Raw genomic sequence first — 12669 nt, forward strand, 5'->3', positions numbered from 1 at the left:
TGCCTTTGTCATGAAAACCTGAACAAATGGAAAAGTGGTTTCTCACATTAAAGCCCTTTCAACAATTTCCAAAAGCATTTGGAGATGAAATGGGAGCATTCATGAAAGTGTACAATACATGCAGTTCATTCTGTATAATAGTGAGGAGCTCATCAATTTTCTATCACTGAACGCGGAGCATAAAACACTGGGTGATCACAAAGCCTCCTCTTTGGTGGAGGTAATCAATTGAAAGATGGGGCAGCCTTAATTGCAAAGCCTAAACAAGAAATGTAATTTAATTTATCAATAGCCTTCAGCTGCAGAATCAATTGTTCATCTGAAATATGTAGAAACAACAAGACATCATGTTGTCTTGCATATATATATATATATATATATATATATATATATATATATATATATATATATATATATATATATACACACATATATATACTGTATATACTGTATATACTGTATATACTGCATAGTATATATAGTCATAGTCAACTTTATTGTCAAATGTATCAAATGTACCATATATGCACGACATACAGCACAGATGAAATCACAGTCCTCTCAGACCAACAGGCTGTAACACACACACACACACACACACACACACACACACACACACACACACACACACACACACACACACACACACACACACACACACACACACACACACACACATGCACACACATAGTATATTAAACATTCCAAACCAAAATGTGCTTCAAAGCCCTTTATGAGCATTAAATAGCTCTACGCCTCACCCTAACCCTCAGAGCGTCTTCCACAGCGTGGAACTGAACTGTGACTAGGGATTAGATCTGTCTGCAACAAACCTCAAGACTTTGACTGACAGCATGACATGTAAGTCAGGAGAGAAACTCTCTGCTCTGCACTTCAGAATGTTATTTAACAGTCTCTCAATCAGAGCAGGGAAAAAGCACATCTGACAGTGACTGCATTTAAAAAAAGATATGAGGTGTGTTTGATGCCGGTCAGCTGAACCCACTCCAGAAGCAGGCACATTACACAGGAAATGTGGAGGAAAGAAATCTCTTCCTTTTGTGAAAACACAATCAGATACTAATCTGCTAAACTGATATGCTGAGAGTTTCACATTCATCTATCACTCACTTGTGACCGTGACGACAAGTTCACAGTTTCACGGTCAGGAATCACAGCACAGATTGATGACTCTCCGTACAACAAGTCAAAAAGCCCACAGAGAAACTTTAGCAGCAACTAGAAGAGACAATAGTGACTGAGATTCTTCAATTAGAGAATCTTAAATTAAAATAGGAGTGACTGAAGTGCAAATGAAAACAGACCCTTTTAAAGGATAACCAGCCAAGTGGCTTGAGGCTCCATAGTGTCTTAAGACAGCAATCATTCCACCATGACCATGAAATTATTTACCAGTTATTATGAGTGTTAAAAATTCCTTCAATCTTTAAATATTTCATTTTTAGAGCATGATGTTGTACCACAGTTTATTTTGCGTGATTCAAATTAACTCAATAACGACGTAATAACTGCTTTGTGATTTCAGGCAAAGCAACATATCTCCTTTAAGTAACGCTACAAACAATCTCCATACATGTGTTCCATCACCATATAACACTGGAGGGGCTGTTTGATATTCATTGCCTTCAGTACATTGGGGTAAATGTATTTAGTCCCTGTGCCTTTGTGGGGCTTCTGACTGCTCCAAGGACCTCAGTTGGATGGATGTCCTTTCATTACAAATACCGCCTATCGACGCATCCTCTCCTCCTCCATAGAACAGAATCTACAGATGTGTATCTCCACACAAGTTCAAAGTTCTTATTACAAATCTAACAGGAAATTCACACAGAGCTCCAAACGATAAAACACGTAAATATAGTGTGTGGTTTGCCGTTTGTCGCAGCACTTTACTCTCTTTGAGCGTAACAGCAGGTGACACATTTTCATCATGTGGAGTCTCCTACAGGAAGCTCGTCTTTCTGACCTGGATGGTTACAAATGAACACTGTAGCTATTAAAGGTTCCAGTTAATAATGATAAGTTATTTTTAATATTATCTAAATAAATTCAGATCTAATTATTTTTTCCCATCTTTAAAATGATACTGTTTTGTACTCCAGCCAAGGTAAATGTCATTTGAAAAGTCTACAGAAGAAGTACTCAATACATTGATCACGGTTGACCAAGTTGGACCAAGTAAGAAAACAAGAACTTAACACTTTCATAAGGAATGGGAGGAGGACTTTTGTCTTTTTATCACTATGACATTTTTGAAGTGCGTTTGCCTCATCTGCCAGTCAACCATCTCAATACCGAAGAAGGGAAACGTGGAGCAGCATTTTCAGATTGTTCATAGAAACTATGATACCAACTTTCCCCTTGAAAATTAAAATCCAGTTGTCTGGACAGCAGTCAATACACCAGTGTGGATGCTACATACTGTATAATCTCAATATATTTATAAAATAATTATATGTTTTGAGTTTTCGTAGTTGGATTTTATTGACTTGGTTATTTTATAAGTAGCTTGCGAGCTGAAAATGTGTGAGCACCTCTGGTCTAGAGGCTCGTGGATCTGAAAGTTAAGTAGTCTGAAATAATGTTCTGTTAAGCTGTGATAAAATGTCATTACATCACTTTGTGAACCTAATTTTGGCTTTTCTTTTATCAGCCCCAACATTTCATTCCTGTCGGCTGTCTGTATCCCTAATAGTGGCGCTGAGATACTGAATACAATACCTTGTTGACCTCCAGGATTTCTCTCCTCTCCTCTGTGGCAGAGTGGCTATAGGCAGTGGAGCGATCCTCATGTTTTGAGCCATCTTCCTCCACGAAGGGTATCAGCAGCTGGATGGAATACAAAAAGAAAAATCTGACTATACTAAATTACTGCAAGAATGATGACTGCAAGAAGATCACTTCAAAAATGTTGGGTTTTTCAAATGATTTTATTTCAGTAACACAGTCAACAGATTCAAAACAAGAATTCAGAATACCGTAACAGATGTGGTAATCAGCTCTGTTTGAAGAGCCTTTCTGAAGTGTTGCCTTTACCCTATCAGTTACTCAAGTGAACTGTGCTGTATAGCCACGTTTCCTATATGTTTATTGAGTGCAATTATTTGTCAGATAAAGGTCAAGGAAATCAACATTTACAAAAGCTACGCTATGCTTAAGGTAACCCAGTGCTGTCACACAACTTTATTCCTATTATGTGTTGAAAAAAAACATTTTGCATGAGCACTTAAACACAAACTGAATCACACCCATCTCTTTTCAACATATAAAGGTAGGACCGAGAGAGATGGGGAGCGAGTGTAAGATTAATTCGTTTTTCAATGCTCTGTGTGCTTGACCTTGTCTGCTTGACACTTCAGTGGGGCTGATGTGCAGAGAAGCCTTCAGACGAGGTAACGCTCCTGGAGCTGACAGGGTCACTGCCTGCTGCTTTACGTCACACTGCACCCTAGTGGTCACCTCAGGGAGCAGGGGAGCGCTGGGCTTTACTGCAGTTACACACTCACTACTTTGTGAATGCTCGGTTTGAACACTTTGGCTGTATTCACACTGGCAGCCCAAAAACCATTTTTTTAGCCCATCCAGATTGAAAGCGGATGACTCTTTTGTAGTCTGAACAGTCACATACCACATAAAATCCAAGTTTTGCCAGATTGAAACCACTTTCAGGAGGTAATTCCGAATCGCGTTTGGACAGATGTGTTTTAGTCTTTGAACAGCTCTGAACACACATATCGGTTTTGACTGTCTGTGACGTCGCAAGAATCAATGTGCGTTATGACTATGGCAACCTGTCAGATCGCCCAATAATGTGGCCCAGTCTGAACAGAGCAAGATCCCATTTGGACACTTGATGAAAACAATGTGGCTAAAATCCGATATCGGAAAGGGAACCTGATTGGAATCCTATTTGCCTGCAGTCTGAACGCAGCCTTAATCACAGAGCTACTGAGGGGAATTGGTTGTTATCAGAAATTATACTGACCGTTTTTGATTCATAGGAGTCATGGCAACCAGCAACTGATATGGTGGCCTCTGACACCACAGGACCATAACCTTGATATTTTCTATTAGAAAGGTTTGGAATATAATATGGATGATGCTCTGAGCAGGTCCTGCTAAGAATCAAACATTTTATCTTTGGGAAGTGTTTGATTTCTTTGGTTGGTGAAGTGTAATGACTTAGGAGTCATAGAAGTGTTTGTTTTCATCGCTGATCCTTGTTTTATGTGACAGTTCTCCTTCCTCGCCTCATCAAGCAGATTGGAGCTAGGATTAGTTGCTGGTGGTGTCTTCCAGAGAGGGCAGGTGACAATCTATCCTAGCGACTGATTGGAGGATTGAAAATCTGAGTATCTGTTAGCTTTCAGAAATCTCTTGTACAAGTTGCAAAATGATGTAAACGTTTTGATTAAACCTGCAAATATTATCTACAGCAGTTTAATAACCTGGAAAAGACTGTTTAATTATTTTAGGAGACTCTCCAATCAACTGGGAACCAAAAAATAAAGCAGACAAATGATAGAAAAACAAATCGTGATCCAATACGATTTGTGTTGATCCGATGCTAATTTAAATCAAGCAATCCACCCACTAAAACCTGAGGTTCTGCAGCTGGACTGGAGGCCCAGCAGACATGAGATAAGCTGCTTTGTTTTGTTGTGTTGTGAGATGACTGATATCAAGACTAAAACGAAAGGCACCAGTAAAGGCAGATGAACCGGTATGCAAAGAAACTGATGAGGAGAGGAGAGATGATGAGATTATGGGCAAACTGGCCGATAAAGAAAGACAACAGAAGTTAAATACCGCTTCAATCTATTACTTAAACAGTGCTTCTCAATGCATATTTAACACGCCACACTAAGATGTCAAGGCCGTGGTGTATGATACTCCCAGTCTGGTTGCAGAATGTCAACTCAGTCTTTAATCTCACACCAGAGATGCACTTTTTTTCTGTATAACAAAAAAAAACCGGCTTCATAGCGAAGGGTCTTTGTTTTGTGTCTGTTGATCAATCTCTGTGTCAAAAGGGTTGAAGAGTCTGAGAGCTGAGAGACAAAGAAGTGACTGTGATGTGAGAAACAGGATGTCCAGTTTAGGCCAAACAAGTACACCAGCAGAATATTAGACCTGACAAACAATTAGCTGATTCAAGACAATGTGAGGTAGAGAAAAGTTTTCACGAGGAAATTAGACATTGAAACTGAAGCTAATAACTAATAATCTAGTTTTAAAGGTAGTGGGCAGAATTTGGCAGCTTCTTGGGGGAGAATGAGTAGGTGCTGTGTAGGGTAGGAAAGATGGATGGAGGGCGTATACTATGTGTGGGTGCATAATGCATCCATGCAGCTCGTGTGCGAGTGCCTGGGTGACTCATAACCCCTGCCTCTTCCACGAAAAGATGGATGTGGTTTCCTGCCTGACATAGAAGAATGAGCTGATGAAGTTCCCCACGTTACCTCACCGAGACAAAAGAAAAATGGAATAAATAACAACATCTTTTTAAAAAAAAACAACTGAGTGAGCATGTAAGGCAAGAGAAGGAAATGAAAAAGCTGTTGAGCTCAGGAAATGACAGATGGAGGAGAAACTTGCACAACAGAGAGGAAAAGTAGAAGAAAGCTGGAAGGAAAGCAAAACAAAGCCAGCACAAATACAAAGATTTACAGAAAGAAAAGAAGAAGGAAATGGAGTGGGAGCTATTATTGAGCAGCTACCAGAGATGAAAAAACAAAGTGTAAAAAAAAGGGGGATAGGCATAGAAAAATAGAATTACAGAAAAAAGGACAATGTGAGATTCTGAGGAGGAAAACGCTGTGACAGGGCCGCAACGAACGGCAGCTGGAAAGAGAAAGAGCGAGGAGCTGACGTGTGCATTTGGTCCAGCTGTTCATTAATGGGGTCTGCTGCTAATTAGGCAGCGATGAGGTCACACTACCCAAGTCATTGATTCCACATCCTGTTTCAGGCAGCCAATAGTGTGCTGCTGTCAGGCAGGCACGAATTCTCTGAGATGATAAATGACATGAGGGCTGGGGCCAAAATCAACAACCTTCAGCCCCAGACAAACACAGTGAGCTGAGCTTTTTGGTTGGTCAGCAGTGAACTGGGTCTCAGCCTCAGGGTGTTTTTTTTTTTTTTTTTTTTTTTTGGGGGGGGGGGGGGCAAAAAAAACATTCAAATGAGGTGGAAATAAGAGGGAGATAAATAGCAAGCTGGTGTAATGGCTGTTTAGCACATTAGAGCAAAGGAAAATGTCAAAGTGAGCCCCTCATAGACTCTGATTGAGGGGCGTGACTGAGTCATTTGAAGAAGCAGTGGATAGATCATTCCAAATGCTACTGAGCAGCGCTATTATTTAATGTGGAAAATGCACACGGTGGCAGCCATCACAAATTTGTACCAATTTAAGACTTGTCTCCTCCCACAACCTCCTTTATCCTCAGTAAGGGTCTGGTGAGAGAGATTAGCTCCAAGCCAATCTGTAAAAATTGGGAAGGGACTGCCGCAGTCATAAATTCAACAGTGGTGGATAGCTTTGCTGTAACCCAGCAAGGAGGGGCCAACAGTGCCTGTCCACTGAGCCACTGTGTGTGTTTGTGTACACCTGCGATGGGAAACTGGCTGTGTTTCTTTTTCGACGTGTTTTTGTAGGCAGTTAAAGAAGGAGCAGAGCTCAGCTGAAGATCTGCTGCTTCTGAAGGTGGATGGTGACCAACACCAAAGGTAAGGAGGCTCTGGAGACTCACCGGAATCAACCAGTGAATCAGCTGCAAGTCAAGCAAAGTCAAACATAAAGGGAGTGTGTGTGTGTGTGTGTGTGTGTGTGTGTGTGTGTGTGTGTGTGTGTGTGTGTGTGTGTGTGTGTGTGTGTGTGTGTGTGTGTGTGTGTGTGTGTGTGTGTGTGTGTGTGTGTGTGTGTGTGTGTGTGTGTCAGTAAAGGCGGCCTACTTCCTTTCAGACTGAGATTCTAAATTTATCAGGCAGCCTGAGTGAAAAGCTGGCCGATATCGGACGGGGGCTGGAAACACAAAAAACGAGCAAGCAATTACACCAATACATATCAATCAATGTCAAATTAGTACTGTGGTTCAAACACTAGATGGCAGGAGCTACAGCCTCTTCCTGTAGCATCTAACACAGTGGTTCTTTACCTTGTTGGAGGTACCGAACCCTGTCGGTTTCATATGCTCACTCATGAGTGAGTAAAAAAAAAAATTTCAAATTGAAGATATAACTATATGTTTTACTGGTGTATTTAATGAAATGTGCATTAATGTCACTTTTTTCAAAGAACAAAACCAAGACAGTGCATGAACTCACATGAAATGACCTACCTGCAAATCAGTGTGACTTCTGCTGTTGTTACTGAGAGACCAGTTCAGAAAAGCGTAGCTTCACCTTGGCAAGTGCTACTCTTATGTCATTTTCACAGCAAAGTCTGTTTCTGTTGTTTTCCATGCAGCTTAAGGAAGTGTTCCTTTATTTTTGCCAGTGCGAGACTAGAGTTGCTCAACTTGACATTGCAAATCACGCAGAACGCTGACTCCCATCACGTTCCGTTATACAGCACATGTAAATTCACGTTGCACATATTCGTCTGACCACTTTCTTTTTTTGCTCAATATAGTTACTACGAATTAAAATATTAAGAAAGCAATCAGATGACGTACCATCATGACAGGTATTAATCGACTACTGAGTGTGCAAAATCCCATGTGGCATAGGTAGGCTAATCAATGTAGCGTGATCACCTGCAGCCAATGATGGCTAAGGGGGCGTGTCATCACCAATTGATGCAATGTGTCAAACATACACAGTGATTCGTGTATGTCCGGCAAAAACACATGATACATCGTGTCGGGTGTTTTGTCTTGACCTCCGACTCCGCCGAACCCCTGAGACCGACTCACCGAACCCCTGAGGTTCGATCGAACCCAGGTTAAGAACCACTGACCTAACAGTAATAAAGGATAAATAAATAAATGTAACAAAACCAGAGAACATTAACGGGTCTAGAATACAGGAAATCTTATATTCTCATGACTATAATCCAGCCTCTCAATAACAACATCTGTGTGATTGTTTCCTCTGAGCATGTCATATCATCATCATCGTCATCATCATCATCATCATATCTTCTCTCTGGTTGATCATTTCTTAAGTAATGTTGTCTGTTTTTGTTTTGGTTTTTTTGTTTCTATTATTTCATCTACTAAACTCTCAATAGAACATGTAAGTACAAGACCAAACATTCCCAGCAAACATGAGCTATTTCAACCAACATGACAGAAATATAGGAGTTACTGTATGTTAAAAGGCATCTAAGTGAGGGCGTGAGGGAGATTTTCAGGTTAGTCAAGTGATGTAAAGAAATATAAAGAGGGAAAGGACTGAGCTTTTACTCATTATTCATTAGTACATGTAAATATTTTATAGCTATATTAGTACATAACAGTCATGATAAAAACAGATTTATGTGTAAAGGCTATTTCCTATTAATACCGAGCGGCTCATGTGTCAAATTGAGACACTTAATATGCTTTGGCCCCCAGAGGTACACCCATTAAATGTGATATTATATGACAATTTTTGCTTATTGGGACACACACACATGTACACAGTACGTACACTTGACATGTCTTACCTCTGGAGGGATGGGGTCCATTCCGGTGCAGCTGTCATTACATTTGTCATAGACAAGTCGCAACTTTCGGAACAGCACGGAAAGAGATCGGAGGTGCTCCTGCAGTTTTCCCAGTCTGTCCTGGTGGGTGTTGGGATGATAAGTAACTCCATTGGGCAGCTGAGAAAACATCACAGCAGGAACGCCGGTTTTATATAAGTCAAATTGAAACAATTTTTGCAAGAAAAAATAAAAAGTAGCTGCCACTGATTTCCATTAACAAACCTACAATATACTTTTTGACATTGACATCTACACACAATAGCTGTGTTTCCATGGGCACTCATCAATCAGCAGGGCATGCAATGACAAGCAAGGCAAATTTATTTAAATGCATCATGTAGCTTATCTTCCACAAATGTGGCCAAACATGTTTTTCATGTTAATTACAGAGCGTGTTGTCTTTGCCATCTGCTGTCAGACTACTGATGCACAACCATCTACACCAATAATAGATTCCTCTCCTCTTAGGACAATTGGGATAAAGAGACACGTTAAGATTGTTGTATGTTTGTGTTCATGCAACAATCTGCTAACTGTTCTGAATACTAAAATCCACTTCAGCGAAAGAAAACAAATTCAGCTGCATCAAAGCCGGTCTCTGCTGCTGCTCCCTGTGTTTCCATCTCACTCTGAAGCATCATCTCTGTCTTTAAACTACAATGAGCGTTGAGAGTAACATGAAGTGATTTTTTTTATTGAAGGGATCAACAAGCCTCTGGGGTAGTGCCGTCTCATTACAAGCATCCCGCATAACATGAGACAAGCCTGCCTCCGGGCCAAGCAAAGTGAAGGGAGCGATAGAGATGCAGAAGAGAAAGGGGAAACTGACAGACGAAAGGAGCAAGGGAAGATAAGGGAAGAACAAAGACATGGCTGAACGCTAAATAAGGAGTCACAACAATACTGCTCATGTCTGCGGCTGAGGTGTGATTCTTTGGCCCATCTTTGGCTGTGATTTTGACAAGGGGAAGTGGATTGTCGAAGGGTAGGCTGGAGACATCCATGAAAAACTCACGCTGACCCTCATCTTCAGGCCTGAACTGCAGAGCAAAGTGATATAAAAGCTCTCAAACTCCCACTGAGATTCTGTGGAGTCGCCTTCATGCTCATAAACCTTGCTAAAGGTGGTAAAAATATTTGTTTCGGGTGGGGAGGGGGTGACTTCCCACACTGGCGATTGTTTGATAACTTTTTGTATTCTGTTAAATAAAAATCATTATTTAATTGCACCTTCTGTTCTTAGATCTTAGATCCCAAACATGAAAACACAATTTTCAGCAGTACCTCTCTGAATAACAGCTGTTTGCATGTCATAATGCTTTATATTGTTGCTGCAACCGAGCATTATTATTTTTTTGTTTGCCATCTCTCCAAAGGAGATAGCGTTTATGCTGATATCAGTTTGTTTGTCCATCTGTTAGCAGATTTTAAGAAAAATAAATACTTGAGAGGTTTTCAGCTAGGTGGGAGGGTAGGGCATGTGGCACACATAAAGATAAAGATCCAGAATTTTGGCAGAAGGTTTGAAATTGTAGCAGAAAATAACCTATTTATTAATTTTTAGGGTGAATCTGGATTAAAGAGAGGAGACGGAAATGTATTCCTTACTTTCAAAACACTGAAAGATATGACTTAATCGATATTTTTATCAGTCACACTCAAACTAGATCTGTCACTGTGTGCTTAGGGTGATAAAATATTCTATAATTTGTAAGGTAATAACGTCAAAACTATGGGTAAAACAAACTGATTTTATCTTAAACTAAAGCAGTTGGACTTCACAGGGATCCGTACATGTCAAAAATGACTCATTATTAGAGAGGATTTTGAACGACAATGTTTACCTGACACCATATACTGTATATATAAAACAACCAGGACAACTTGAAATAGGGATGATGACCATGAGAAAACTAGGTCAAGGTCAAATTTCAACTTTTGTACATTTTTTGCACATATCTCAGGAACCGGATAAGATAGAAAGACGAAACAAAAGGCGAAATATTCAGGGAGGCAAGGGAATGAAAATTAGATCACAACCTCGACCTCAAAAAACTAGGTCAAGGTCAAAGTTTCACTTTTATACTTTTTAGGTACACATCTCTGAAACCTGATGTTATATAATCAAAAAACAAAAAGCAACATTTTCAGGAAGCCAGAGGCACAAAAATGTGATGATGACCTTGTACTATTGAGTACTTCATAGTCCAACATAAAATTAATTGCTGCGACCATTACAAAAGTAGATCAGGGTAAAATTTTGAATTCAGGGGTGTCGCTGGATGATAATGATGACTGCCTTGTTGAATTTGAGAATGTTGACCTAACCCACAAGGAGCTTCAACATAAATGTGGAGGATTTGATGAAAAATGGATTCTCAAAAGCAGATCCATGTTTTAATGCCTAAATCAAACGGTTTCTCTTCTCATCAGTCTGTGCAGAGGTGCACATGATTCTTTCTGAACCTACGTGTGCAGTGACCCGGACAGACCTGCATGTTCCTTAGGAGTTGGGAGATCTCCATGGTCCTGAGGACAATGTCTTGGACCGTCTCCTGGCCGATGCGACACAGCGAGGCCATGTTAACATCCCACGGAGCCTGGGCTGCCTGCTGCTGCTGAGGCGGCAGAGGCTGGCCCCCAAAAGCTGACACAAGTGGTGGAGTTGTCATGGAGATAGCAGGTGAAAACGCTGGAGGATGAGGTCTAGGTCCGGGTCCAGGTGAGGTTACCTGTCAAGCTGTTCCAGAGCATGCCTTACAATCCTCCGTGAGGTTTTCACAGGGATAAGGAGACAGATTAGTCAGACAGCTAATGGTGATATGGAATAAGGAATACTATAATTAAATTAATATATAGAACAATAATGACAAAGTCAGCAGTAGTAATAGAGTGACTGCAGAACAAACGGTGAGTACTTTTTAAACATCACAACAGTTTCTGCACTCAGCAGATGCTCAGTGGTGACACGCTTGTGAAGCGTTATGACTGTCACATAACAACTACATTAAATCGCTGTCTTGCTAAACAGGTGAACACCGATGAAGTCTCCGAACTGACGTTATAGCGTTTACCTCTCCCAGTGTGAAGGGGTTTTAGAAACAGGAAAAAGTGCATTTACACCACTAGAAGCCTTTTTGGGGTTATCGTGGACTTTCCACAGCGCATCTAAATATTTTAAGCTAATTAGCCAACATGTTGAGGTGCTGTCACCATATGCTAAGTGGACAGTCACGCCCGAACGACACTTGACTATTTATCTACGTTGGTTTATTCCGACACGTAATGAAGGCTATCCCCGCAGTGAGGGGGAATATACAATCCACTGACCTATTAGATAAATTTAATGTTACCTGTGAGCCGATAATTTATCTGCTTTGTTGACATGTTCAGTTCCGTGACTGTCTGAGCGCTGAGCTGCGCAACTATCGCGAGAGTTCGTGTCGGCACCGCGCGTGTTGGTGGTACCGTAAATGATGGAGTAGAAGCGCCACTTCCATGTGTTTCTATTTAGTTATTTACATGTTTATTTTACAAATAAAGGTAATGCTATATACCTCAAATTTAAACATAATATAAAATTACACTGCTCAAAAAAAATGAAGGGAACACTTAAACAACACAATCTGGCTGATGTTTTGGTCACTTTTGAATGCTGGTGATGCTCCACCATCTCATCAGGAGCATGGCCAGGCGTTGTAGGGAGGTCATACAGGCATGCAAAGGACACACATACACTACTGAGCCTCATTTTGACTTGTATGGGTTGATACATTTGATTTTCATTGATAATTTGTGTGATTTTTTTCTCAGCACATTCAACTTTGGAAAGAACAAAGTATTTAATACAAATATTTCATTCATTCAGATCTGCAACGTGTTACTTTAGTGTTCCCTTTATTTTTTTGAGCAGTGTGTATTGAAGTCATTCAATTACCTGATTACCTTGATTATGA

The 12669-nt window shown here is 40.5% G+C and overlaps 1 protein-coding gene across 3 annotated transcripts in view; it reads right to left on the minus strand.

Annotated features, from left to right (window-relative positions):
* med30 (mediator complex subunit 30) overlaps positions 1–12177 on the minus strand; it is a 43175-nt gene extending 30998 nt beyond the window's left edge. For 2 of the 3 annotated variants that reach the window (XM_068333812.1, XM_068333810.1), the window contains exons 1-4: positions 12067–12177; positions 11206–11478; positions 8672–8830; positions 2743–2850 (exon numbers count right to left, since the gene is read on the minus strand). In XM_068333812.1, the coding sequence (XP_068189913.1) occupies positions 2743–2850; positions 8672–8830; positions 11206–11385 (447 nt within the window). In that variant the 5' untranslated portion in view covers positions 11386–11478; positions 12067–12177. The remainder of the gene's footprint in view (positions 1–2742; positions 2851–8671; positions 8831–11205; positions 11479–12066) is intronic. The other variant, XM_068333811.1, reaches the window with a different exon arrangement.
* Positions 12178–12669: the final 492 nt, after the last annotated feature.

Source organism: Antennarius striatus, chromosome 14 (genome assembly GCF_040054535.1).
Source record: "Antennarius striatus isolate MH-2024 chromosome 14, ASM4005453v1, whole genome shotgun sequence".
NCBI lineage: Eukaryota > Metazoa > Chordata > Actinopteri > Lophiiformes > Antennariidae > Antennarius > Antennarius striatus.